The 27,829-nt window shown below is 40.7% G+C and overlaps 1 protein-coding gene across 14 annotated transcripts in view; it reads left to right on the top strand.

Annotated features, from left to right (window-relative positions):
* The window catches only part of ttll7 (tubulin tyrosine ligase-like family, member 7), a 63,731-nt gene extending 36,293 nt beyond the window's left edge, over nt 1-27,438 (top strand). For 7 of the 14 annotated variants that reach the window (XM_052074513.1, XM_052074517.1, XM_052074516.1 and 4 more), the window contains 12 exons: nt 808-881; nt 5,469-5,604; nt 8,155-8,241; nt 10,667-10,892; nt 13,591-13,886; nt 14,405-14,539; nt 16,774-16,854; nt 19,092-19,252; nt 20,932-21,105; nt 22,208-22,305; nt 25,405-25,480; nt 25,755-27,437. In XM_052074513.1, coding sequence (XP_051930473.1) covers nt 808-881; nt 5,469-5,604; nt 8,155-8,241; nt 10,667-10,892; nt 13,591-13,886; nt 14,405-14,539; nt 16,774-16,854; nt 19,092-19,252; nt 20,932-21,105; nt 22,208-22,305; nt 25,405-25,480; nt 25,755-25,875 — 1,665 coding nt within the window. In that variant the 3' untranslated portion in view covers nt 25,876-27,437. Of the gene's footprint in view, nt 1-807; nt 882-5,468; nt 5,605-8,154; nt 8,242-10,666; nt 10,893-13,590; nt 13,887-14,404; nt 14,540-16,773; nt 16,855-19,091; nt 19,253-20,931; nt 21,106-22,207; nt 22,390-25,404; nt 25,510-25,754 lie in introns of those variants that run through there. The other 7 variants (XM_052074518.1, XM_052074524.1, XM_052074521.1 and 4 more) reach the window with 7 other exon arrangements.
* Nucleotides 27,439-27,829: the final 391 nt, after the last annotated feature.

Here is a 27,829-nt window from a genome sequence, read left to right as displayed (position 1 = left end):
CTGGAGAAAAGTGGGCCGAAGATCGGCCAGGTTAACCGGCAGCTGAGGAGAAGTTATGTAATTTACATTTCAAAAACCAGAAGCCATTCATTTACGAATGTGATTGGACTTTAGATTTGAATGAGGCAAAATAACAGGCTTTTTCTCTCAAATATATTGTTATAATCATTTGTTTCAAATGCACTGTAATTAGTTTCTGTATAAAAATTAATTTGGTGTTCATAAAGTCTTTTTACAAACTCGAGTCTTGAAAAAGAGGGGGTCGTCTTATAATCAGGGAACATGTGGAACATCTGCTGAGTAACTGTGGTCAAGCAAGTTTCAAAAGCTATTCAAATGCAGATTGTTCACTCAAAGGCACTAAGTATTCCAAAGTTGCTCAAACCTACAAACTTTTCACAAACATCTCATTTACGTCAAAGAAAACCTAATTTTTCCAAGAGAAGTGTACTACATTTAACTATATTTCAGTCATGGAGTTTTTCTCATTTAAATGAGCTACAATTACTTCACACCTCGCACACTCTTTAATTTGTATTTGAATGAGCCACAGCAATCAGTGTGCAGTACGAAAGGGCATCGTATATTTAAAAAGTTGTATGAAGTTTGAAGTGCACATTTAGGTGTCGCCCTGTTGAATGTACATGTCACTTAGTTCTCACTGTTACTGGCACGAGCCTCTCCTCCTTTCCGTCTAATACCTATATTAAAAGCCATCAGTGGCAAGTAGGCATTTTAAGTGACTGATACTATGAGGCACAATCTCACCTGAATGAATTAATTTTTTGGCTTTTTTACCTCTCCTAGAAAGAACGATTGGCGCAGGTCCGCAAGCAGATTTGTAGGGAGGCGCATGAAAAACAACATCTGGGCAACTACAGGTAAGACAGAGGCAAACTGTCAAGGACTTTTGCCTCCAGAAGCATCACCCATAATACTAATGTCTGCTCCACTTGCAATTATGGGGCCTTATGATTTCTTTAATGTCTCCAAGGAGAAATCACGCTGCTAGAGCGACTAAACAGGCACGGTGATACATGAATGATCATTTGTACAAGTCAACATTATATTGAGTAGAAAAAAGAAAGGACGACATTTACATTTCTTTCCTGTGCAGCACAAAATAGGACTCAATATGTGTGCTCCACCTTCTTGCTGCAATTCATCCTTTCGCCTGCGCACTTGTATTATACTGTACTCTCTGCTATCTCTGTGGACCTTGGAAGACAGCGTGCCATCTCGACAGAATTACCTGACAAATCCATCAGATCCCCCCTCTCAATGTGACTAAACATCAAGTTCTGATGTACAGCTTGGGTGCTTGGAAAGCCTTTCTGCCTCTGTCTTTCTTTTACATAAAGTGTTCTGCGAGCAACATTTTCACTTGAGATAAACGAAAGCTTGAGTTTGTTTCATGATGATGATGTTTGACGGCCTCAAAACCACTTCTGGCTGTTGTTTGAAACGCAATTTCATTTTATTGTAAACTGGAATTATGTGACTCCTTTGAATATGAAGGAAGCAACACTGGTTCCACAGACAGTAAAATGTTGCCCAATTTGATGCTTGAAGTCTAATCTGGACTCCTCCTACATTGTCTTGAAATGTTAGATCTATGCCTGCAAATACTGAATTTATCAACTTTTCTGACAAAATTCAGGGGGATCGCCTGTGTTACTAGCGACAGTGATGCCTAGAGTTTGCGAACGTGTTTGTTAAAGACAGATGTTGAGATAGCATCAATCTGGGACAGTATTGTGCAGACTATTTGCCACTCATTTGCTACTCGGACTTGGGACTCAATGGAATAATATGCGAACCTTCCTCACAATCAGTTTTTTACTATCCCCTGTAGAAGATGGATTTTGGTAATATGGATATACTTAAACGCTGATGCAGACTGGTCCTTGCCTTCAAATTTCAGTTTTATAAACTACTTCACCACGTTCCTTATTGCCTTCCTCTTTGTGCCTTGTTTCTCCCGGCATGATGATCAATGTGGAGAGAAGTTGCTGATATTAAACTGAGCGGCAAATGCTTGTGTGAATGCTACACACACATGCGTCGACCTATATTGGAACGATGATCACGTGGTCGGTTGGTCAAGTGGTGAATAAAAAAAGAACTTGAGACATGTCTTAGGACCGTTTACAAATGGTTCTGACTGGATTCATACTAGAAAAAGTTTTTGCAACATGTAAAACTCTCTGCCAACAAATTTGCAACCTTTTGTGAACCCTGACGACACCCAAACTGCTATGCGAGCAAGCATTTGCCGTAGTGAGGTACGGGCTTAAGGAGCTATTGTGTTCAAGACTTTTGTAGTGCAAACATCGCTTCAGTCAGACAACACAAAAAGGGTACTGTATGTTAACAAGAACTGTTTGTCGTGCGGTGGTTGCACTACAAACTACACAGTTCTGTAACTGTTCTCAAATTTGACCCCCAGCCAACTCTTACTATTGTGCACTCAAATAAATCTGTCATCACCTCAACACACACGCGCACACACACACACACACACACACACACACACACACACACACACACACACACACACACACACACACACACACACACACACACACACACACACACACACACACACACACACACATCAAATACAGTGAATCCTCTTGTATGCCATCATGTAAAAAGTATTTTTTGGCAATGCAAGATGGCATCTCAGACAGTGTGTTTCTTTATATTCCAGTTTCAAAATGCAATCAGGCTGTTTGCAAATTCTGTTTACAATTTCTGTTTGTTTGTGTGACCCCCCCTCCCCCACCCCTGTTCCCCACATCAACATTTTAAAAACAATATGCTTTTCACACAGAGCTGTGCAAAAAAAGCATAAACACACTGTGACTGGTATGCTGTGCCAAAAAGCCCATTTTTAATACTCGACTCCAGTGTTACCCAACCTCTCTTGAGTTAAAGCACATATTATATATGAGAAAAATGTAAATATAAACATATATAATACATGCTGATTTATATAGCGCTTTCATAACAGCGGCAGCTGTAACAAAGCGCTTAACAAAACAGTTAACATAAAGTAAAATAATAAAGGCAACACATAACATAAAACATGGACAGTCATGCAGTTCTAACCACTTTTCCATCACACGCTTTGTGTGTAATATAAGTATAAAAAAACTAACCCTAAACACCTGAGTATGCAGTATCTACTGAAGTAATAATGATTTTGATGAGGTTACTCAAAATGTACTAAAATCACTGCTCTGTGTTTGTGTTAAGGATTTGACGATGTGTCTGCTGCCCACGATAAGTTACACTATCAAGCTCATAATCTTAGGTGGCACACACGCATGAGCCCTGAGTTGAAGTACCAACATTGAAAGAATTTGTTTTTTCCCCATCTCATGGACCATTCTAGTCTTCCAACCTTGTCTAATGCACCTGATGAATGGATGTAAATTTAAACAACAACTTATAGAATGTCTCCCCAAAAGAAAATGATGTTATTTTTTTCATGAGTGTATGCATCATAGTCAGGTTTCCCAGTATTTTGTGTGTGTGTATTTGCGATCTTACAATGAAATCTTGTTATTTATCAACAGAGGGATTCCTTTGCATTCAAACGGTGAACTGGCACAAAATTGGAGCCTGATGACTGCACTGCTTTGCATTTGTCTGTTCTAAATCAGGTGCCGACAAGCCAGCTGGAGTGTGTCATCATCCATTTAACATCTCGTAAGATGGGTACCTGACAGACACTATTGCTGAAATGAAGAGCTTGATGTAAATGGCGTCTGAATCATCAAGTCCAATTGCAAGCTTGTAGGGAGAGGATACTGTCAGCCTTTATATTAAAAGTATTGCAGAGTCATTGGGATAATGAAAAGTCCATATGTTCAGGGAAAAAATGTGCAACACACAGCTGTTAACATCCACTATTCAAGTGGTGGACTTTTGCTGTTCGCTAATGATTTATGGTGCTTTTAGAGAACCAACAACTTCAGACTTTGCTCAGCAACTATAATTTACGTTCACTGCTGGAAAGACACTTTGAAGTGTATTTACAAAGAAAGGACAAAAATGTCGCCTTGATGGGCTGCGAAAAAGATGGTTTCATAATATGGGATTTAAAAGAATGATATACACTTCAGTCTTCCAGCATGTTTTTTTTCTTCTTGAAAAAAATATATATTGCGGTGAAGTTTAAATGTGAATTTGTACAATATTTAAACATGGCTTGCATCTCGTAGGTTGACTACAGTGCTTCAAAGAAACATCTATACGATCTAAATTGTCAAGGATTAGAATTGAGTGAAGAGATTGGCTCGCATAAAATTCCGAGGTGCTGAGGCAGATGACGATCTTTCAGTGTTAGGTTGTACCGACGGCTGGCGTGGAACTCCGGCTAGATAAAAAAGAAACAATTCCCTTTTCCAAGGATGGACGCAGCTCTTGGACTGTTTCAGATCTTTGTACTGTCACCAATTAACTGTTGACTCCGACATATTTGATTAAGCAGCCAAGACAGAGACACCTGTAAATCACTTTCAGTCTGATGCTGGAGCTACATTGCGATTAGCGGTGGTTGTATTTTTGGTTTGATGGATATTTCTCCTCTTTATACCTAGTGGCGGCCACAAGAGTTAAAGTCTTGTGTGATTTGCCGGGGTCCCGTGAGACTTGATAATTCTTTGTGCTACTTTGGGGGCCCATTTTTTTCCTATTTTGTTGTTAGGGGTATTCAAATTTAGATTCATTTGTAATCTATATTCAGATTACATTTGGCCAAAGAAAGACAGGAGAGTGTATCCGTGACCAAGTCCAGTTTGACTCGACACGTTGACACTGACCATGCTACAGTTTTGATCTGATAGTTGAACTGATGACTTCGGAAACATTGGGTGATGTAGTCTCAGGATAAACGGGCTGTAGTTTATATATTTTCTTTAATCCCTTCAGGCCTAAAACAAACACTGGCCACTGTTAGTTTAGTCTTGAGGCTTTGGCGGATAGCTCAGCGAAAATATGTGTTAAGAATGACTGACGTTTGTAGCATATCTTATGTCATATCTTGTGTTTTTTGTGCTACTCACATTTCTTCGCCCTCTTCATTATTTGACACCATGTTACAGAAACGAATATATTTGTTTGCCACTTCTTGTGTCTGTTTTAATAGGTTTTACATTTGTCTCAGCTGATGAGCCAGAACCTCAAACTCTTCTGGTCACACTGTATGGTCTTTTATAAGCCCTCGCAAGGCTCTCCTTGTCCTCGCTCCCTATACGCACCCTTTGTTGTCACCCCTTCTTCCACATCTTTCCTTTGTGAACTACTCTTTCCATCTCAGTGTCAGAAGTTGTTCTCTTTTGCTTTTCAGCATCCTTTCCTCCTTGCGTTGATGACCCTTCTTTCTCCCTTTTGCTGCACTCCACCCTCACTATCCGTGCTCTTCTCTCTCTTTGTGTATGTGTCTCTGTGGCCAACAGACGTATTTACCCCCCAGACGACAAGCTGCTGTTGGAGAAGTATGAAAGCCTGCTCTCTTCCGCCTTTCAGACCTTCCTCGCCGGGCGAGCTGCCTCGCTTCAGAAGGAAATGAATAATCCTCTGAAACAAATGAAGGCACGTATCACGGACTGTCAAATCACAAGACATCCACAATTTCACGCACACGTACACTTTGGATTACACACACAAACACCTATAGCAGCTTCCACATGCAAACAAGGATGATAATAAAACAATGAGTTTCTATTTTAGGATGCTGGAAAGCTAGTCATGTGAAAGTAATGCCAAAATTGTGAGGGTTTTTTTTGTGCCTCTTTTTATCTGACAATTCAATTCATTACATCCCCATGCATGTCTGCACCGACGCAAGCTTTTAAAGTCAAGGAGACACAATCCACTTGCCACATATCATGTTTCTTTTTCTTCCCGTTTTATTTCCCCCTTTTTGTTACTCTTACTGACAACTGAAAGGGCTTCAAATTTGATAACTAATAGTTAACGATGAGAGTGAATGGTGAATAAGTTTTTTTTGACAGTAGAACTGACACCACACAAAGTAATCTGAAAAGACTTGAGAGAGTCGTCATGTGCAACTATTGCAGCTTTTGTTGAAACGCCCGCCTCTTGCCCGTCACATTATATTTTAAAATGGTATTGTGTTTGAAGGCGGAATCTCAGAAGATTTTTCTTTTTTTTGGTACAGATGCCAATCAAGAGCAAGCAGAGGAAATGCGCACATTTAGTCAACACACATAGATGCGATCTTGTTCAAAGTGTGAAAGGATGGAAATGAGTCAAGAAGAACAAATGAGGCGCTGCAGTCAGATAATCGTGTCACAGTGTGACAACAGGGCTGTCCCATTAAGAGGGACAGCTTGTGAGAGATGGAAATGTTCGCAGGTTACAGTTAAGACAAGATCTATCTTATCCTGACGCAAACATTCAGCAAATCACTTTTAATAACTTCTTTAGATCACTTTCTTTTTTATCTTTTTCGCGACGTCTTTATTCGTGCTGCTTCACGGTTTTCAGAATGGCATTATTATTTACCTGTCTAATATCATGGGACATCATCAGTACAGTACAGTACAGTACAGTTTAAGATGATTGTGCTAATCTTTGTGTCTTTTTTTGTAATCATTCTAGCATTTTTTGCCAATCCACGTGGCCGTAGTACTCCTCTGGAATATGTTACAAAAAAAGCCAAACATCTGAATATAAATCAAAATCAGCTTCAATTAGATCAAGTACTACTGTCCCCTTAAGGGTGGACTGATTTACATTTTTGGAGTATGTGACCGTAGCCACGTTGTTCAGTAATTTACAATTTTTACGAGTATTATTATTTTTCTTCTCTATGTTTTAAATTAGAACAAGTAAAGACTCTGTTTTTCAAGAAGTTACCAACTTTGTGACCAGTGTTCATTACCATAAGCCAGAAACAGAATGGTGATACAGTATTACATTTTAGGAAAAATTCCCTTCACGTCTTGACTTGACATATGTTATGTACTGTGCAAGCCACAACTTGACTGGCTGGCATACAACCGCAAGCAGTAATCTAAGTTTTATTACAGTGGAAATAAATGGAGAAATTAATGTCCTGTGTCAATGTGGAGGCCAGGTTGTAGAGGCAGAGAATGTCACGGTAGAAGCTGCCAATAACCATTCTAAAATACTGCTCTTTCAACAAACCTCAATAAGCAAAAGGTTTGCTCCGAACATAATTGACTGCACTTTTGCTCTTCTGGTGTAAGAAATGTGCCGGACAATAAAACGTGTGAACTTTTTACCCTTGCAATAGCAGAGCACTGCAACTGGACACTAACGCGCACAGAAGGCATCCATTTTGATCCGCAAATGGCCATCTATGTAAAAAAATAAAAATATTTGAATTAATTTTAGATTGTGCGGGTGTACACAGTGTTTTTATGTTGACAATAAAAACTGCTAAATATTGTGTAATATTATGCCATATTAGGCGTTACCTGCTTGCAGCATTTTGCTTCACCGTTTTGTTCGCCCATTGTCGTTCCTCTGTGGAATAATACTGGCAATAATAACCTGACATCTGTATTTTTTAATTTGAAGTGTGCATACTCTACCCAAAGAGTAACCGTTTATCTATTATACATTGATTTCAAATGATGCCCGTGAGAACGCACATAATAATTAGAGGAAAATAAACCCCTCAGAAAAACAAATTCCCTTCACATGCACCAACCAAAGGCCCTTTTACATCTCCAAAAGTGCATTTTAAATTTGAAATAAAGTCTCTTTTCATTTTGATGTGAGTGGCAAATGAGGCTTTTTCATGCGGTTAATAGTGAAATAACATCACAGTCACCTTTGCCTGCATTTCATCAATGGCCAAATGGCAAAAGGATGAGTATATGGCCATGATTGTGAACTACTTTTGCTTCATTTAGCTTCTATCAGCATTGCCAGAGAGCACTACATGTCCATCAAGGGCTTTTTTTCTCCTCTACTAGTGCTTGAATTGATCACATGTGACTTTGTATGTTTCACTGCACTTGAAACATTTCCTCAATAGCTGATATTTCTTCTTGCGTAATACAAAATTCAGCTTCTTCATTTAGTTATCATCCATCTGATGTCTCTTTTTTGTTTTTTTGTTTTTTTTTTATTTGTGTTGAAGTATAGGAGGAGGACATCTTGGATTTGCTGGAGCAATGTGAACTGGATGACGAGAAACTGATGGGCAAATCCTCAAGGCAACGTGGCCCGAAGGTGCTTTAGCGAGAGAAGAAGACATACAAACTGGGAAAGATAAGGGAGAATAGAGGCCACTTGCCTCCAGGGACCTTGAGTTAAAGTACAAAGATGGCGAGTTGGGGAGGGCAGTAGGTAGGCAGGTGCATGGATCTAATGCTCACAGCGGATGTGATTCCGAGTCGTGTGTTTGGCTCAAGAGGAAAGAATCGCAGAGGACCAAAGAAAAGGACCCGAGTGCCTCAAGGGGACAGCTGTCAGACCGCCTACTTTTCTCGCCACACTATCTTTCTATCGCGCTCTTTCTCTGTCACATGCCCCTCCATGCCCCCAAGATTTCCCCCGACAGTACATTACTCCCTCCATCACCTTGCCTCGCTCGCCTCGCTTCAACATACACCCCCGCCTGCTCCCCGATTTGCTTCCCGCACATCTACATCCATTCCTCACTTGAGGGCTAAATTGGCTGGAACACTCACTCGACAGGGCAGTTCAGTGATGCATTTGCTCGAATAAGGACTTGTTTAGACACAATCGCTGTTGTCCAAGTTCATTTGGATGGCGTCACTTTCGCTGGTGCCGAATGTGCGGAGAGAGACATTTAGAGCCACGGAAAGAAAGAGCCATGACGGGTAAATTTACTCCGTGGGGTGTCGTGCTCACACGCCATCTGGTGAAAATTGAACCAAAAGCTAGGAAAAAAAGTGAGAAATAGTGATTGGGGACATGATTTTTGAGAAGGAAGAGGCACTAGACAGAAATAATATGATTTTTTTTCTCAGATTCTTGTAACTTGACAACCACGCCATCATTCCAATATCCCCCTTCTTTCTGTTAGTTTCATTGAGCGTTCATTCTTTAGCGTTACTTTAACCTGACAAGCCATATGTTCTTTTTCATGCTTTTGTCCGTGCTCAAAGGCTAGACGCTGTTGATAAATTGGAATGGAAATAGAAAGTCAGTGTGGAAGCAGATTGGATGAATGTTCTGTCTGTCACATCCATTAAAAGACAATCAGGTTAAGATACATGAACCAGTGTCTAACTTAAGCCAGACTGCAAAAGAGTGACAACGTGATTTCCTTTGGGAAACGGCAATTGATTGCACTCCTTTAATGATCAAATCTTGTCCCATTCTGATACAACTGTTGTTGTCATGCTCGCGTCCGAGCCTCTATGCGATTCTCTTTGAGGGCTGTCATTATTTACAGAATGGCAGCTTCTTGATTTTGACAGATGAAAACTAAAACCAAGTTTAAACTAATAGCCACCTGAATTTCTGCAAAGAAAATGGACTGGTCCAGACACTGACAAATCATAGTTCTATCAGGGTGAAACACTGGCAAACGGCATGCTGTCTGGTAAGGTCAAACCTTTTTTTACGCATTACCAGAAATATATGTTGCTTTCTCAGTGCAGATTGTGACATACTAAATAGTTTCAGGTTTCTAAGGTGCAATCCAGTCGCACTTAATTCAACTGCTGGCGGGCCCTCCTCCTAATTTCTCTCTCTGTTAACCTAATGCTCTTATCTTCCTCTTTATTGTCTCCTCATGAGCTTAATCTCTTACCGTCCCCATCCTACTCCATCAATCACCCACACAACAAGCCTGCGGTGACCGTGTGAGCCTTCCTGAATACTTCCTGCCCATTAGTTTGGCCGGCATGGCAGTGCTGACATGGTAATCGTAAGATATCAGATGGATACATGCTTTATTCATCAATTTGTCGCCTCACAGGATGGGAGATAGACACTCGATAAGATTAACATCTTTTTTTTTTTGTTAGTTTGTGCAGACTTAGTGTAGTTTAGCTCGTGACATCAGGTGTAGGAATCACTCGTTCTGATCTCACATGTTGACAGAGTTCCAGCAGATAAATCTTGCGGGCAGTATATTTTGAATTTTACCTCAAGCAACGCAACTGAATGATCTGAAATCATATGCCATAAAAGTGTAAAAGTAAGCTTTGAGAGGTAAAATGTAAAATCGAAGTTACTACTGCCCAATTTGGCAAGACATTTGCACATTCAAAAAACGTTGAAGCTTTTGACCTTTAAATGTTCCGAAAATAATAAAAAAACGGATCTTCATCGACAACCATTTTCGATAATGTGACCTTTTTTGTAATGGTACCGTAAAGCAAAAACACACACACAGAGGACTAATCCTTTCGAGACCCGTTGAGCGGAAGTCACTCCAAACATACGGTACTGAAGTTTTGTGAGATTTGTTGAGGTTTCTTTTCATCATACATGACTGTGGTACGGACTCTGGAATTTTCAGTGATCTTAGTTTATATTTCTTGAAAATTCTACAACCTCTGGGGTATTACATTCCAGAGGTTGCATTGTTATTAAACTGTATTTCATATACACATTTATAACTTATCCATTAAAAAAAATGACTACAAATAATGTCTTTCAATATGTTCATCCCTACCAGCCCCTGACCACCATGGCAGAGTGCAGCCAGACATCACGACGTCAACGGCCAGACTATCTGGCTGACTTCAACAGTGGTAGCAGTGTTGAAAACTCTTGCTCTTCTTCAAACGAAGAGGAGGAAGAGAGGAGAAAAACAGAAGGCGGAGGTGGAAGTGGGGAAAAGAGGGAGAAGAAAGTCTCTTATGACCTTGGGAGCAAAGAAAAAAACTTGGCTGAGCGCTCAGGTAAAGTTATAGGTTATTTTTATGGCACATCGACTATACATGGAACAATTTCATGCATTTCAGGAGTTTCTTTTCATGGTTATGTGCACCCCCGGACACATGATGTGCACCACATAACGTACATCTCATCTGATCCAATACATATACAAGCTTGTTGGGGTATTAATTTGCAGTGCTGCAGAACTGTCCTCCATACTGTTTGCGTCATCTGGCCTCTTTATTTAGCTGCACGATAGAGGCAAAAATCCAACCGTACTGCTTCAATATTTTTAAGACTTGTTTTAAATTCAAACATCCGACAGTGTCAATAAACCCTGAGCATGATTGTCTTTGAACAAACAGACATTTTTAATGCAGCTCTTTTATAAGATAAGATAAGATATCCTTTATTCGTCCCACACTGGGGAAATTTACATTTATTGGATCTCATTGGAGTGGAAGGAAAATAGATATAACATTTTTGAAGTTGTAGAAAGACATTTACATTGTTTGGCTGCCGAAATGTGTCATGTGATCGATGAGGTTAGATGTTCAGCAAAATAAAAAAAATCATATAGATAGATAGATAGATAGATAGATAGATAGATAGATAGATAGATAGATAGATAGATAGATAGATAGATAGATAGATAGATAGATAGATAGATAGATAGATAGATAGATAGATAGATAGATAGATAGATAGATAGATAGATAGATAGATAGATAGATAGATAGATAGATAGATAGATAGATAGATAGATAGATAGATAGATAGATAGATAGATAGATAGATAGATAGATAGATAGATAGATAGATAGATAGATAGATAGATAGATAGATAGATAGATAGATAGATAGATAGATAGATAGATAGATAGATAGATAGATAGATAGATAGATAGATAGATGAGTGGTTGCAACAGATCCCGGGAACAACGTCGGACATCTCAGTCCAGAAATGTGCAGTGCTGGGAACAGCAAGGATACTGCGCAGAACCCTCAAGCTTCCTGGCCTCTGGTAGAGGACCCGAGCTGAATGAGGGACGGACACCACCCAAGGGGTGAGATGAGGATTTAAATTTTTTTTTTATATATATATACAGTATATATACATTATATATACTGTATATATTTATATATATATAATACACACACACACACACACACGTTATAAAATACATGTTTAGTGTAGTGAGCGGCTCTCCCTTTTTTCTCCAAAGACATGTACTGTATATTATATATAATATTTTGTGTAATTGTAAGAGTGAATGAATTTTTGTCTATTGTAGACCCCGACTATTCGTGAATAGTTCGCAAATAGCAAAACTCGTGAAATGCATCGGGAATACAAGAAAACTGGATTCCCAGGAAATGCTTTCTGATAAACATTCAACTTGCGTTTCCTGTGTCAAAATTGAGGGGGAAAATGACCCCTTCACAAATAAAAATATTGATATCCATTTATTTTTATTCATTTATTTTTAATAGGTGAATGAGTTGGGGTATGCGAGGGTCCACTGTATGTGTCCCGTGATGACTATTTTAAGGTGTACCTCTTCTCTCAGGCAAAGTCAGTCGCGATTATACTTAAGATCACTAACCCTGAATTGGCTGTCCAACAGAATTTGATGGATTGAATTGATGTTTAGACTTTTGACTCCTGGTACGCATGTGGGTGAAGGAAGTCACGGATATTGTGAAAACAAGAAGTGACTGACAGAAAACTTGAGGGAAAACACTCCCTTATTACCTTGAAACCACCTCTACTCTATGCTAAAATGACCCCTGTTTTACTACGGAACTTACAAACCACAAACCTTCGCAAATATATGCCTGGATATCATACAAACTTTCATTCATTACAAGTAAAGACAGCAACTTTCATCCCTGCCCATGTGCCGACCTTGTTGGAGAGAACAAAGAACCCTCTACGTACCGAGTAGGTTTAAAAAAAGGATCCTTACATAAGCTCACCATGTTTGTCATGAAATAGCAGACAAAGCCATGAACCATTTGGACTCTGAATGAGCTTGTGAGTGTCTGTGTGCATGTAGAGAGCAAGACAGCAAACTGCCAAGACCCACTCCACACCAGGGCTTCAAAAGGCTGGATGACTAAGCCCCATAATGCTCTCATTTGGCATCCAAAGCAGGGATTCTTCAGCAACTCCACACTCATGAACATGTGATGCAGTAAATCTATAGCAAAGACAAATACTCTAGCTACAAGACCAGCTGGAGGACTTGCAAGGGTGATGGAGACAGTCGGCGTATGCTTTGACGTATTGGCTGAGTCCTGACTTGTAATTGGATGCGAAAGCCAAGGGGACGGATGCAAGCTAAGCAAGAGGAGCCTTTGCGTTGGGGACACCAGTACGTTGTGACTGACATTGACTTTCATTTTTGCATGGTTACGGTCGACAGTGATCCATCTTGTGCGTATGAAAGATGACCAAGCACCTTCTTGTCATCCATTTAACCTCCCCGTCCCATCAGATATAACAATACATTAAAAGACGTGCGCTGGGACTTGCAGTTGCGCTGGATGGTGTGACAAAATGACATACTTTATATTAATTATGCTATGATTTTACTGGTCCGGCCAACCTGGCTTCAAATTAGGGTGGATGTGACCCCTGATCCCCAATGAGCTTTGCACCCATGATCCAGAGAAATCCATTCCAGTCACTTTTGTATCTGCTTTGCTCCTCCACAGGGCGGATGCATTGGAAACCTACGGTCAAGCCTATAAAAACAAGTTTAGCCCCTTCCGTTTCCCCGACTCACTCCGGCCCAATCAGACGCTCCATCTCCTGTCCTCGGTCCATCGCTTCTCTCTTGTCGCCCAATGAACTGCGAACTCCGTCCAGTCGCCCCTCCCCTAACGTTCCTGTCATCACGACCCTCATCCGGCCGAGCTCCGCGACACTCCGTTCTCATTCGCTAAGCCGCAGTAGCTCTGCTTACCGTGTGCCTCACAGCAACAGCCTGGGCACGATCCACTCCAACATTGTAAGCGCACAAATATACACGCGCACACATGCACACACACAAACTATTTTCTGTTCTTTACAACTATTTTGTCATTTTGTCTCTGTCCAACTGTCCTCCTTGACAACGATTAACACCTGCATCCTCCGTTCTCGTATCTGTTAAACAAGTGTTCTGGTTCACTTTTGAAAGCTATATAAGTCTGTTCTGGAAAAAAATGGGGCTAAATGTTCACATATAAGATGTATTTCCCAACTGTGGGACTTATTGGGAAATAAACTATAAAAATGCATAGAGTGTCCTTGGGTGTCTTGAAAGGCGCTTATAAAAAAATTTATTATTATATTATTATTCTTGCCAATCAATCAACAGCGGGTGACTTGACTGAATGCAAGAAAAGTCAGACTCATTACAGAGATGATTACCACATGTAAAATTCTGTTAGGTCATCACATCCATGTAGGCTGTTAAGTCATATAGCAACACTCACCATTGGCTATCCTAAAAAATATATTTTTTTTCTTATTGGACTCGTATAGGGTGATCCACTAATCAATCTAAGGACTAAAGAACAGGAGGCAGAGCTTGTTCGTCAGACACTGACTGCGCTCACTGCCATGAGGATCCGATTTCCTGGAAAAACAGAGGAGGAGGCCGAGGTAGTGCTTGATGAGGTGAGTGGACTACCTGTACATCCACTTGGGCATCTACACTTGTACAACTGTAACACTTGCTCATGTCAGAAGGGAAGATGCACAGGATGTACAATTAAGTTGAAGTTGAAGGGAGACTGGATCTAAATTTGTTCCGGTTGTTAATAGAAGTTAAAGTCACTCATTTCAAAGAGCAATGTTGGAAAAAGTTTGAGATATATTTACAGTTTCAAATATATTATTATATTTGGAGCAGTGCTCCGTCCATATTTTTACTTGACTGGATTAAGGATACGAGATGAAAACAAAAGGAAGAGTGCAGGAATAAACAAGAGGCACAAATGTGAGATCCGCTTTTTTTATTTTTTGCTTACCCTCTGTGGTGAAGTGAGGTCGTGAATGTGGTAGACCCCATCGGCAACATATTTGCAGCCCCTCGCTATTTTCTGTGCAGATCCTTTCTATTAGTCAGTGCCCATCGATGTTTTTGCAACGTCTCAGTGTTAATCACGCCTACATTTTTACCCCTGTCACATTTTTCCTCCTTTATTGGAGGTTGTGAGAATTAAAGGGAAAGAAGCATTGAGTCGAGACACAACCGTGCATGAACACACTCTTTTTGTCACATGTTCAAGACAGAGTTTCACCTTGAATTTCCGTGAGAAGCAACGGCACCTCAGTCCAGTGAATATCCCTGGGAGTCTGATGAAAGCACCCATCTGTCGCATTTTCCGATTCAGACCCTTTTAAAAGCCGTGGCCGTCCTCAGAACCAGCTGTCCGCTCAGCACCAAAGTCCCTATGGTGCTCAAAAGACAGACGGATGCCGAACTCTCTTTAACCCTGATGAGCAAAGCGCCTGCAATTTTTTTTTTAAACTGGTCAAATCGTAAAACGCACGAATTAAAAAAATGACCCAATCTTAATTCTAGCTGTCTTGCTCATGAGAGGGTCAAACTTTTGTGTCAGCGAGTCTTGTTGCGATTCATCACACTTTTGCTTTTGATGCATTGTCATAATGTAAATATCAAATGTATTGGAATAGCTTATGGTTTAGCCTCTTTGATTGTAACCAGCATAACTCAAAAGCTGCTCAAATGAGACCTTTTTTATTTTGTCACATTATAAAACAGCTCCCACATGTCTTCATAAATGGCCTCGGACATTTTTGAGTTTAAATAGTCAGAGAATAACAATATAGCACCGTTAACATCACCTTTTAAGAGGACTGGCAAAAGGGCTTTCACTGATGTAGTGCTTTTCTACATTCAAGGTACTCAAAGGCCCTCTCCTCATACTCCTACTTATGACACGACATCAAGTAGCAACTAATTGAAGGTTCAGCCCAAGGACACTGACATGGTCACCGGGGCTCAGAATAGAACCCACAGCCTTTATGATGCATTGAAACAAGTTTTTGTTGAATTTATCTGATTTCGTCAAGTTGGTTGCACCAAATAAAATCATCTGGATCCGGAAACATTTTTAAATACATCTACTTATAAAATGTATCTGGATCCAGTTGAGGTGTGCATGTGCGCGCACACGTGCATGTGTGTGTGTGTGAGAGAACAGAGTTGTTCGACAATTCGCACCACACCTGTAATGTTAACAAACCCTAATGAGAGCAGCAGAGAAAGGCAGATGAGCACCCAGGGCTGCAAGGCTCAGTGTTCCCACCCCTCAGAGCAGAACACATCTTCAGTTAACATAAAAACATTTTTGGGCATTTGATGTCTGCCATGGTTTCAAGTGAGAAGCATATTGCACTAATAACGGTGGCATGTTGCACTAATAGCCTGCTTTAAAATGAGCTTTTTGTTGCCGTTCCAAACACTGAAAGGTGCACTGCATCAAGTTCATTTTGGTGTTTTTTTTTAACTGAGGGTAATTTGTGTACGTATTATAATAACTGTGACAAATGAGCATGCAGCTCACCAGACAAGGGTGAAACAGTTCTAATTGAAAGGCAGCACAGCGCAAGCAAACATACTGTGTTAACTTAGTCCTCTTATTTAAGAAAATATCACTCTACAATTTAAGAATTGTAGAGTGATTTTTTTTCGTTTTCTGTAACATGGCACTTTCTTGAAGTTAAATCTTATTTGCATTTTAAAACATCATTATGCTCTTTTTTTAACATCTCTAAAATGAGCTATCTTAAATTATGTAATATAGCGGTGTACATATTTTACTTATCTTGAAATATTACAAATAAAGATACCTGTCATATTAATTTACATATTTTGTTCACAGATACTTGACAACTGGAAATTTCATAAACCAAAGGTAGCCTCCTACTGGCTTGTAAAGTTGGACTCCACAAAACAACGGAAGGTAGGCAAATACCATTTTGTTGACTCTGGGTCTTTTCTGAGCAAAGATGCTTCAGAAAAGAAATGCATCTCATAAAACACGCGATTTGTAATTATGTGTCTCTATGATAAGATTACACAGTTCTAACATGCCAGGCTGAAGAGAAAGATGGTGTCTAAAATTTGCTAATGTAATCCTATGTATACAGTAGTTCCATCCATCCATTTTTTATAGTGCTTTCCCTCATTAGGGTCCTGGTTGAGCTAGACTTTATTTCAGCTGCCTTTGGGCAAGAAGCAGGCTCCACATTGGACTGGTCACCAGGCCATAGCAGGTTACATATGGACAAACAACCACTGACATGCACATTCACACCTAGAAGCAGCAGCAGTTTTCCATTAACCTAACATAACCAACATAGTCTTGGGGCGAACAGGCAAAAGTGCTAACCCTTGAGGCCACCATACTACAGCCCATATCATTGCTACTGCTAAACAAAAAACAAAAAAAAAAAACTGTTAAACTGTAAGAAGTTAAGTATTTATGTTGGGGTCTGTGTGTAATTAGCGTGCAATTCAGCAATTGTTCAAGTCATTTAAAGCCGAGGGATAATTATTGGACTTCAGGTAGCCAAAAGTCGAAAAACTGTGAGGTATGTTTCCACACTAAGTATGTCAAGGGTACAAAAGCATCGTATCCCCTTAAAGTACAATGCTGTGCTTTTAATGGTATTTATTTTATTTCATATTTATATCACAGAACTTGCATTTACAATCATTTGTGGGGATGAAAACTTGGGCAAACTCAGGCTCATTACCTCGCCATTAAGGGATTCAAAACGGAAACGGGATGTAAACAAACTAGAAGGGGGGGGCAACATTTGAAGCGACACTCGGTAAACATGCCCCTAATGATGCCATCTCTCAGCCACCTCCTTCTCCCCCACTGTGCTCAGCTTTGTGGTGACGCTGATGTTTGATTTGGAGTGGAACAGCCTAATGAGAAGCAGGCAGAGGTCAGGAATGAAGCGCCCACCGCTCTGCCATCTGATTATCATAGGAAAACTTGTGTGTGTGTGTGTGTGTGTGTGTGTGTGTGTGTGTGTGTGTGTGTGTGTAGGTGTGTGTGCGTGTGTGTGTATACTCATCTATCAGTTTGTCTGACAGCATGTATGCATGTCTGGCTAGGTCGTGTTGCTGAAGGCAAATCTTGTCTCATCGTGTCGCAAACACACATGCACGGGCAGAGAATTTGACAGGCGCATCAGTAATGAGGCGAAAGGAATCAAAAGTCCAAAAAGCCACAGCACAGCTCTGTGATAAGAGTCGGGGGGGAATAAGGAAGAAAGAGAAAAGGTGTCGGTTGAAGGGAAGATGGAAATCTGGGCCGAGTGCCCTCACATTTTGACACATTCTGTCAAGCATTGACGTAGCTGCAGCAATTAGATGTAGCCAATGTGCACCACTGGTTGCTCCATGCAGTACTTTTTTTTTCATTCACCTTCATATCTCTTCATTCATTTTTATTCTCTCTCTCTCTCTCTCTCTCTCTCTCTCTCTCTCTCTCTCTCTCTCTCTCTCTCTCTCTCTCTCTCTCTCTCTCTCTCTCTCTCTCTCTCTCTCTCTCTCTCTCTCTCTCTCTCTCTCTCTCTCTCTCTCTCTCTCTCTCTCTCTCTCTCTCTCTCTCTCTCTCTCTCTCTCTCTCTCTCTCTCTCTCTCTCTCTCTCTCTCTCTCTCTCTCTCTCTCTCTCTCTCTCTCTCTCTCTCTCTATATATATATATATATATATAGACAGCAGACATTTTGAGCAAGCAAGCATGATCATGTTTGCAAAAATGGCTCCTTAAATATGCAGCATGAAGCCTGATGGTTCAACTCTGACAATCTTTGAACAAGTAGTTGGATCAGCTTTTTTAGCTTACTGCTAATTTTATACCATTTTCCAAACCGCTTAATCCTCACTAGAGACGAACAACCATGCGCACTGACACTCACACCTATGGACAATTTAGCGTGTTCAATCAGCCTGCCATGCATGTTTTTGGAACGTGGGAGGAAACCGGAGTACCCGGAGAAAACCGGAGAAAACCCACGCAGGCACGGGGAGAACATGCAAACTCCACACAGGGAGGCCGCAGCTGGAATTGAACCCGGTACCTCTGTGAAGTCGACGTGCTAAACACTGGACTACCGGGCCGCCTATGCTAATTTTATATGAAAAAGAAAAAAATCTTTCCTCTTACTTATTTCCCTCACAGGTTTTGGACATTGTGAGGACCAATGTGCGCTCAGCACTGCAGCGGATCTGGAAAGAGCCAGAATTGGAAAGCCTTCACTTGTACCGCCTCTTTAACCGTGTCTTCAGTCGACTACTCTGGAGTCATGGTCAGGGGCTCTGGAACTGCTTCTCTAATTCGGGGTAAGTGTGCGGTGCCAGCACAGTGGAACCTTGACGTACTCATTTTCTAACTTGAGTATTTCAAGTTATGAGCTGTCACGTTATTTTTTTTTCCCAATCATGATTGGAGGTTGTGAGAATTAAATTATTTTCTACCCTTTCTGAGAATGTTGTGTATGGTTTGGTAGATCGTGAACGGATACAAAAAAAAAGATGCCAAAATCTTTTTACTAGCTATATTTTTAAATACCATGTTATGAAATAATATTTTTAAATAAATACTGAAATTTTCCTTCTTGAAAACATTTCAGAAAATTCATTTTTAAAATAAGTTTTCTCAGCCTCGTGCAAATGTATGTATGTATCCATGTAATGTATGGAGTATAAAATACTTTTGCTTTTATTTAGTTTTCAATTCAAAGCTATTACCCACTGTTTCTTCTCATATGCCTTGGCAGATTTAGGGAGAGCGAGGAAGGTAGCAAGCATTTTCAAAAAGCTGACAGCGTCATTAGAAGTGAGACATCATAAAAAAGTGGTCAGAGAGATTTTTCAGCTCGGCGGTTCACGAGGATTAGTTTAGCCTCAGCTACCACCAGCAGCTGCGCCTCATGGAGCTTTTGTGTGATCACAGCATGCTGTGCTTAATCCAGCTAGCTTGCTTGCATATTGTCCATGTAGCATCTCCGAACAGCGGGTCATGGCCCCAACATGGTTTGGCCTGCCAGGGGGCCCTGGTGTCACGCAGCTACAGTAAAGAAGAGCACTGCAAAAGCCTGTTCCAAATCCAAGTGCAAACCCTTCACCCTGCTCTTCGCTGGCTGTTGTTTGATACTTTATCTAAGGGACTTAGCAACAATCAAACAGCCCAGCTGCATTGTGGGCGATGCATGCAACAAGCTTTGAAAATGTTTAAGAGGTGGGGAATGGAATAGTTTTGAAGCCTTTCAGTGGAGTCAGCTCCCACCCCCCTAAGGAGTGAAAGAGGGCTGACATCAAAAGTACCACCCAGGTTTGTGTTGCTCCGTTGTTGAAGCTCTCTCTCAGTCAGGGGTATGTCCGGGGTTTAAAGGGGGTTAACTGTACTCAGATATATTTCATCCTTCCTCTTTGTTTGTCAGTCTGAACTTCCTGCGCATCTGCGCAACAGAAGTAATGTGAATTCACATTGATACGACACATGTGAAACTGCAGGACGTGTATCTGAAAAATGATCCATCCATTTTCTGATCCACTTATACTCACAAGGGTCGCGGGGCATGCTGGAGCCTATCCCAGCTGTCTTCCGGCAGTAGGTGGGGTGCACCCTGAACTGGTTGCCAGTCAATCGCAGGGCACACATAGACGAACAAACTTACTCAAAATATTAGTATCTATAAATTTGTAATAAGTCATGAGATTTATCCATGTGGAGACTGATCATGTCAAAGATCACTACTGCAGTATTGCTAGGAAATCACAATGTCCCATCACCCGTGAGGTCCTTTCGGGGCGACATTGTCCCTGTTGCTTTTTGGTTATTTTTGTTATTTTTTTAGGGGGAAGCAGTCCCAAATTCTTCACAGAAACCCTTGTCTATTTGTCTTTTTTAATCAATGATGAATACCGAACTATTAAAAAAAATCTACATGTAATTATTAGGAATCTTCAATTTGACATAATGGCTGTTAAATAATCTGTGTTTGTTTATTTGTCCCCAGTTCATCATGGGAGAGCATCTTCAGTAAGAGCAGCGAGGTGGTTTCGCCTCAGGAGCGGCAATGCTGCCGCAGGCTGGTGCAGCTGTGCCGAGACTGTTTATTAGTCGTCTACAAGTTTGTCTCAGAGTCCCGAGGCTCTTTGACTGGGCTCAGTCCAGAATGGGATGACACCAGGTGAGGGGGAAAAAAAGAAAAGAAAAAAAATCAGCCTTGCTGCGAAAACGTTCCTGTGATTTTTTTTTTTTTTGTATAATGTTTCAGATGCACTGGAGAGAAAGTTAGCCATCTGCGTGACGAGATAATAGTAAAGGATACATTCAATAGGACAGCATTTAAGAAGTCTAATCTAGTAGTAGTTCTCAGGTTGCGAAAATATGTTAAAGCTGTACTTCTGGAAAGACCATTACTCCAAATGGTTGAAAAGCATTGCCAACTTTGATCAGAGCTAAGTACAAAGCAAGCCTTGTTGCAGGAAAACCAGAGGATCAATCGTGACAAGAGTAGAGCTAATATGTGTACCATTTCAATACAGTCCATTCAATATGGTTCCAAAAAATATTGAACATTTTACATTTTAATTTCCCTAAAACCACTTCTCATTTTAAAACGCCTTTGAGCCATCATCTCCATCACAAAAACGGATTTAATACAGGCCACCAAAAATCATCCTCTCTCAGGTCGATCCCCGCAGGAAAGCAGCCGCTCAGGTTTTAAAGCGCATATGCTTTGGGCCAGCACACAGGAGAGAGCAGGGAGTGGGGAGGATGAGAATGTTGTTAATAGGAAAAAATGGTCCACAGATTAATGCTCAGGTTAGCCCGGGCCCCCCCTCCTGAGGCCTGCTTAATTCAATTAGAGCCTGTGTAGCAAATGACCCTATGAGAGCAAGAGCTTCTCTTTTCCCGGGGCCTCGTTTTACATGATTCATAACTCTCACACATATTTTAACAGGCTATCACTTAGCACCTAGAGTGTAAAAACTCAAGAACAATGTGAGCCTTGTGTTCATTCCACGGATTGTAAAACCACAAAGGGCTTGAATAATCACATATTGCTGTCATTGTTTTGTCTCATGTAAACTATCAATAGCTAATAGATGAATGGGAATGAATAACTTAAGCAAGCAGAAAAAAAGAAATTGCTGATGTATCTCTATTTTTTGCAGTAGGGTGTAACCTGAAGAGTCTCTTCAAGCATGCATGTGCTTGTCTTTCCTGATTTGTTCTGTCTGTATATGTTTGTGGAAAAAAACAACAACACCCCAAAAAAAAACAAGAGTACCATTTGCTGCTGGACCAGCCTCTACCCATGGCTCTACCTCTGCTGCTGTCGCTGCCGCTTCCTCTTCCTCCGTCTCTTCGCCCCCCGATGCAGGTCTCTGCTTGGTTTAGTTGCGCTAAACCCCACCCCTCATCTATCGGCACCGTCTCTTGATCACGTCCTTCTGCTTGTCACTGTTAGATTGTACACTTGCTCCCTCCGGCCCCTCAGCACCAACAGTCTAGCACCGTTTCCTCTCCTTCCTCTCTCATTGAAGCAATGGTCCATTTGGAATTTAAGATTTGTTTTAAAATCAATCCCAAAATGTGTATACAAAATATTTGAATGGAAGGAGAGGAAGGCATATTGAGACGTGTTTGGAGTTTGTCAATGCTGCAACCTTTAGGTCTGGCTTGCTGTGTGTCACCCTGCTGCCACATGCTAAAACTGAGCTTTTCACTAACTGCTTCTTTGCCTGAGTGCATTTGATATGAAGGCCACACTTTGCACCACATCAATTGTATTAATAAAGAGTGTTTATGTTACTGGGTTGACCTCCAACGAGTTCTGCCAAGCATACACTTTTCAGGTACATTTCATCTGAGCTCTTTTATGGATGCCATGTCCGTATAGAGTTTATATTTGTTGTTTGACTTGCCTTGATTTGGCTGTCGCATATTGGTATGAGACTGTTTTTTTTTAAAGGCTTGGGGGGGTTGGGGGGGGGGGCTACAACAACAAATAATCATGGATTGAATTCCAAAAGGCAGCTGGACTGTTGCCTAGGCAATCTGTCCAGACCTAAAAAGATATTTCCCCTAATTTGCAGCTAGGATAGCTTCCTTTCTTTCGACAATATTTTTTGTGGAGGTTTTAGTTATTTATTTTTGGTGGGTGGGGGGTGGCATTTGTAAAGTTAGACGTTATTGACATTGGACCTGAAACAAGGCCTGGCTCACATTTTCTGCTCTTATTTAGGTGTTTCACGAAACTCACCAAGCCTCTCAAGTGTGGATAAAAATTTGCTAATGAGACAACAAAATGAAATTATACAGACACTGGCATCCAAATAACTTCAACGGAATCACTGAAAGTGATTTCTAATGACAAGTGTGAATATAGTGCTTTTGAAAATATGAAATATAAGATCGTAATAACGACCGTAATGCATGCAATGAATTGATTTTTTACAATGAACGAGAGGGTTTGATGCACACTGATGTCATATTTATAAATACAATGATAACCACCACACGTTTCAGTGGAGCACAGAACCTGTCTGCCTGCGTCCGTATTGATTGGTAGCGGCCATTGATGGCCAGGACCGGCCCGGAAATACATCGGCCATTCAGGAAAATAACAGTTTCCCAAAATTGCTGATAGCCACCCTGACAATGGCGGTCTTCCAAATTGCCAAATACTGTACGATAAACTAGACTTGAGATGAGTTCCTACAAAGCATTTCTGTTGTATACATGCGCGGGCAGCACAAGAAACATTCAAGCCCACTATTGGCGCACAGCCAAATGATTCTGTTGCTGGGCTCTTGAGGTTGTCTGTTGTTGACCACACCTGCCTCCTCATTGAAGCATCCTTCCCTGCGGAGTGCCCTGACCAGGTGTGTCAACAAGCTTGTGAGCCTCAGAAAAAGTCCTTCAGCCTGTGTGGGCAGATAAGAGGAACCGGCCAAATGGATCCACTAATGACTTCCTTGTTAAACCCAAAATTATATGCCTCTATCCCAAAGACATTTCTGTCTTTTTTTTTTTTTTTTTACCGTGATGACAAAAGTTTAAGATTCTGTGAACCTTCATCTGTCTGAGAAGTAATTAGGGTTAATTGGGGTGTCGAGTCGAATATGGGACGCAGATAACCTTCAAGCCTCTTTGTAGCACTTGGTCTATGATTGCGTCAGCTATCATAGCAGCCCCCACCGCCTTTATCCTTCCTGATTGTAAATCTGTGTGTTGGGCCTCTTAATTCAGCATGACAGTTGCGTGGATTGGCATGGAAGGCCCGTCAGTTCTTACTGTTTAAATGTGAATGTAAGAAATGGAGCTAGAGAGTAGATTTCTGTCTCAGCTGATGGATGAAACCAGAAGTGCATGAGAAGCCTCCCCCAAGCTTTCAAGACAGCAGAGCGTTGTTACCAAGATCTTCTTCGTGATCAAAGTGAGTCTGGACCTGGGAGATGACGAATGAGGCTCCAATTAAATTTAACCAGCAGTGACAGAGGGCTGCATGGATGTCAGATATGCAAGACTACCACTACTGTGATTCTTTCTATGGGCAGAATAGGCTCAATGTGAATCGGAGAGCAGAGCAGTGAACACACACAACCCCCCATGGCTATTCAATATCATATATATATTTGTTTGTACTTATTAATTTGACCTTGGTTTATATGCCTGGCTTAGATTTCAGTGGAATTAATAATTCCAGCAGCATTTAGCAGCCAGTTCAAAGACATGATAAGATACCAAATCACAAAAAAAACACAAATGTCCAAAATATATTTTTCTTTTTTTTCTCAAATGAACAACTGGACTGAGCTGTTCACAGAGTCCAATCATAGTGGAGGATGTGCTGAAGGGATACCAACGGCCCACTTGAAGCCATTTCAAGGACACTTGATGTACTAAGTGAAGTTAATTTGAATCCATCCTAACTCTCTTGGGTCTGAGGCTGCAGTGAACGCCCTCAGCGACATACTTTCTTTTTTTCCCCCCGGATGACATTAGAAAGAAGCTGCCCAGCTAATTTGTCTGAAAGCTATTTGCCAAAGAAAGAGAGCTGTCAGAGAAAATTGTGCTCACTCCTCACCATCTTAAAAGAAGATCATTCTTCATCGTCCGTACAATCCTAAATGGCTCCCCTTTGTTTCGACTAACACATTGAAGCTCCTCAACTGGGACTGTTTCTACTGACCATTGTATTTGTTTAACTACATGAGGTTTTAGGTCACAGATATCAAATGTGAAGCATTCTTCCAAATGACCCATCTGGAAGAATTCCACCTCGGCACTGTCTCGTGTTGTCTGACTACCCTGACATTTTGAATAACCTTCAGCGAACCATAGCCGGGATTTAATCATCTCATCTGACATTGCTTTGACAACCATATCTGACTCATTTCCAGTAACTGAGGAGGATGGCGAGAAGGTTCAGGCCCTCCTGACTCTTATCTCAACCTGACGCTGGTCTCATTCTCAGGTACTGGAACGCTGTTAGCAGGAGCTGTCTCACTGCTCTGTCTCGGTGGAAGGTGTCATAGGAAAGTCTTAGAAAGGTACTGATGCCTGTGCGGCGGAATGATAGGTGAGGATTTTCCGTTCATGATATGTAAGAAATTAAGCGAGCAAGTTCAAGTTGCTTTCTGAGTGTCATTTCAAATGCACCCAAGCACAAGAGTGTCAAAGTAGAAGATTGCGAGTGTCGTGATAATATAAGGTTGGATGTCGGTGCTGAGCATCCTGACCTCCAAAGTGTGACTCCTCGTATCGCTAATCCTCTCATTATGGTATGTCCTTTCTCCTTGTCCCTCCGTCGCTCCGTCTGTCCAGGTATCTCCTGCCAGTGACCACACAGTTCATCATAAAGTGGCCTTCGTCCAGCTTTGGCCACGCGTCCAGAGCCGCACCGTTCTTATACGGCCGTTTTGCCACAGGAATGGGACACTTCTGAGGTCATCGTGGCAACGTCGGTTTCAGAGACTTTCACTTTTTGACCTCAGTCTGCTTCCGATGACTTTCTTCCAGACAAACTCCCAGAAAGGTTCTTCATTTTGAACAGCTCTGGACACCTGATGGACACTCTACCGTGGCCTATCGCTCTGAGTCAGACCAGCAAAAGCCAATGGATTTGGGACAGTCAACGCTTTGTTCAGTCTTGGCACTGCTGTCATAATCCCACTAACTTTGCCTTCACCCCAAATAACAGAAAACAATGGACTTGTCCCTCCGCTCACATTGTAATTGCTCTATTTTAACAACTTACTATCTAGCTAAAACTAATGGTACTGTAAAAAAAAAAACATGACCAATGCAAGGATTTTGTTTATTTACTTATTTTGTCAACTGTTCCTTGAATGCAGCGAATGCTAACACATAATTCAACTATGGAATGCTAACCACAAAGCTAATTTTTGCTGGCTGTTTTAAATGCTTCCTCTGTGTTCTCAAGAAATGTAACTTATTTTATAAACGCTGTCAGAGTATTTATGTTTATAATAATTTATCATCTAGTTTACATAAGTGACCCTCCATTCAACAACAACAAAATAAAATCCATCTTATACGTGGGATATTAAGTGCAGACTTTTTAAACAATGTTGAGAATTCAAGTGTATTACCACGTAGAGAACACGATGAGCCAAACAACATCTTGCAGAGCACTTAGTTCCAAATATGCACTTTGCAGAGAACATCGCTAATGGGTGCACATGGCAGAAATGTTTGTGTGGCGGCTTTTTATTTGCCCGTGAGACAGATGAGCTGCATTGGGACTATGCTTGAAGTTTAGTTTGGTTGTTTAGACACTTCCCTTTAAAATGTCATATGTGAATACAGCTAAAGATGATCAAGGGTATGCCTTTCCACCTCTAGATTGTGTGCAGCGCGTTGAATGATTTGGACCGTCAGTCCCAAATACTGATAGCATGGATGTGCCAGTAAAAACCTCACCTACTTTGTTTGTGTTAAGGTTCATATTTCACGAACCGTCGTAGGATTTGTGAAGAGCAGTGAAGTAGAGTTAAACAACAACAAAAAAAGTGTGGTGTTTGAGAGAGGAGTGGTGTTATATTTTAAGTAGTTGAGTGGCTCTGTGCAGAAAACCATCAGATGTTACAAATGTCAAGATTAATTTGTTGTGCCAAAAACTATCGAGCAACAAAGTTGTTTCAGATGGTTAAAAAACAACAACAACAACAACAAAACCTTCTACATCAGTTTACAATGCCAAATTATGACCCCCCCCCCCCCCAATTCCACGTGTTATTTTAAAGACAACTTTTTCAATGGAGTAATGGGATTTTTAATGCTAGGAAGCAATAAAAAGTTTCAACTAAACAATTGCCTCAGTGATGTACTGTATTTTCATCTCATGGAGTCAAAAATGTAATTGCATTGAGTTTTATCAAGAAAAGTAGACTTTAATGATAAGTTCACCAAATTATAGGAAACATCTCCACAGGTTTCAATGCAGTTCTCCATCACTATTGTAAACTACTGTACAACCGAAATAATATACTGTACTGCTGAAGAAAAGAATGATAAGAAATGACTTTACTTCGCTTGTTGGTTTGCTTGATTGCCAAACATTTTTCACCACTTCGCATGATGATGATGAACTGATGAATATATGGTATGCACTGTATTCATTTTGACATAGGCCAAAGCATATTTCACTCTATTCTGGTAATATTATGGCTTAAAAAAATCCTATTCTCATGATTAACTGATTGAGTCATTTAAACACATTTTTCAGAATATTGGCAATTATTTGAGATTTTTTTTACATGATTCTGTTTTTTTCTTGAAATGTATTTTTTATAACAAATTTTCTTCCCTCTCAAAACAGCTTAATAGCTGCATGATGCAATACAATTCTACACCACTGAAAACCATCCATACATTTT

This window comes from Hippocampus zosterae, chromosome 8, assembly GCF_025434085.1.
Source record: "Hippocampus zosterae strain Florida chromosome 8, ASM2543408v3, whole genome shotgun sequence".
NCBI lineage: Eukaryota > Metazoa > Chordata > Actinopteri > Syngnathiformes > Syngnathidae > Hippocampus > Hippocampus zosterae.
The sequence above is the reverse complement of the archived record's forward strand: the minus strand, read 5'-3'. Positions and strand labels throughout refer to the sequence as shown.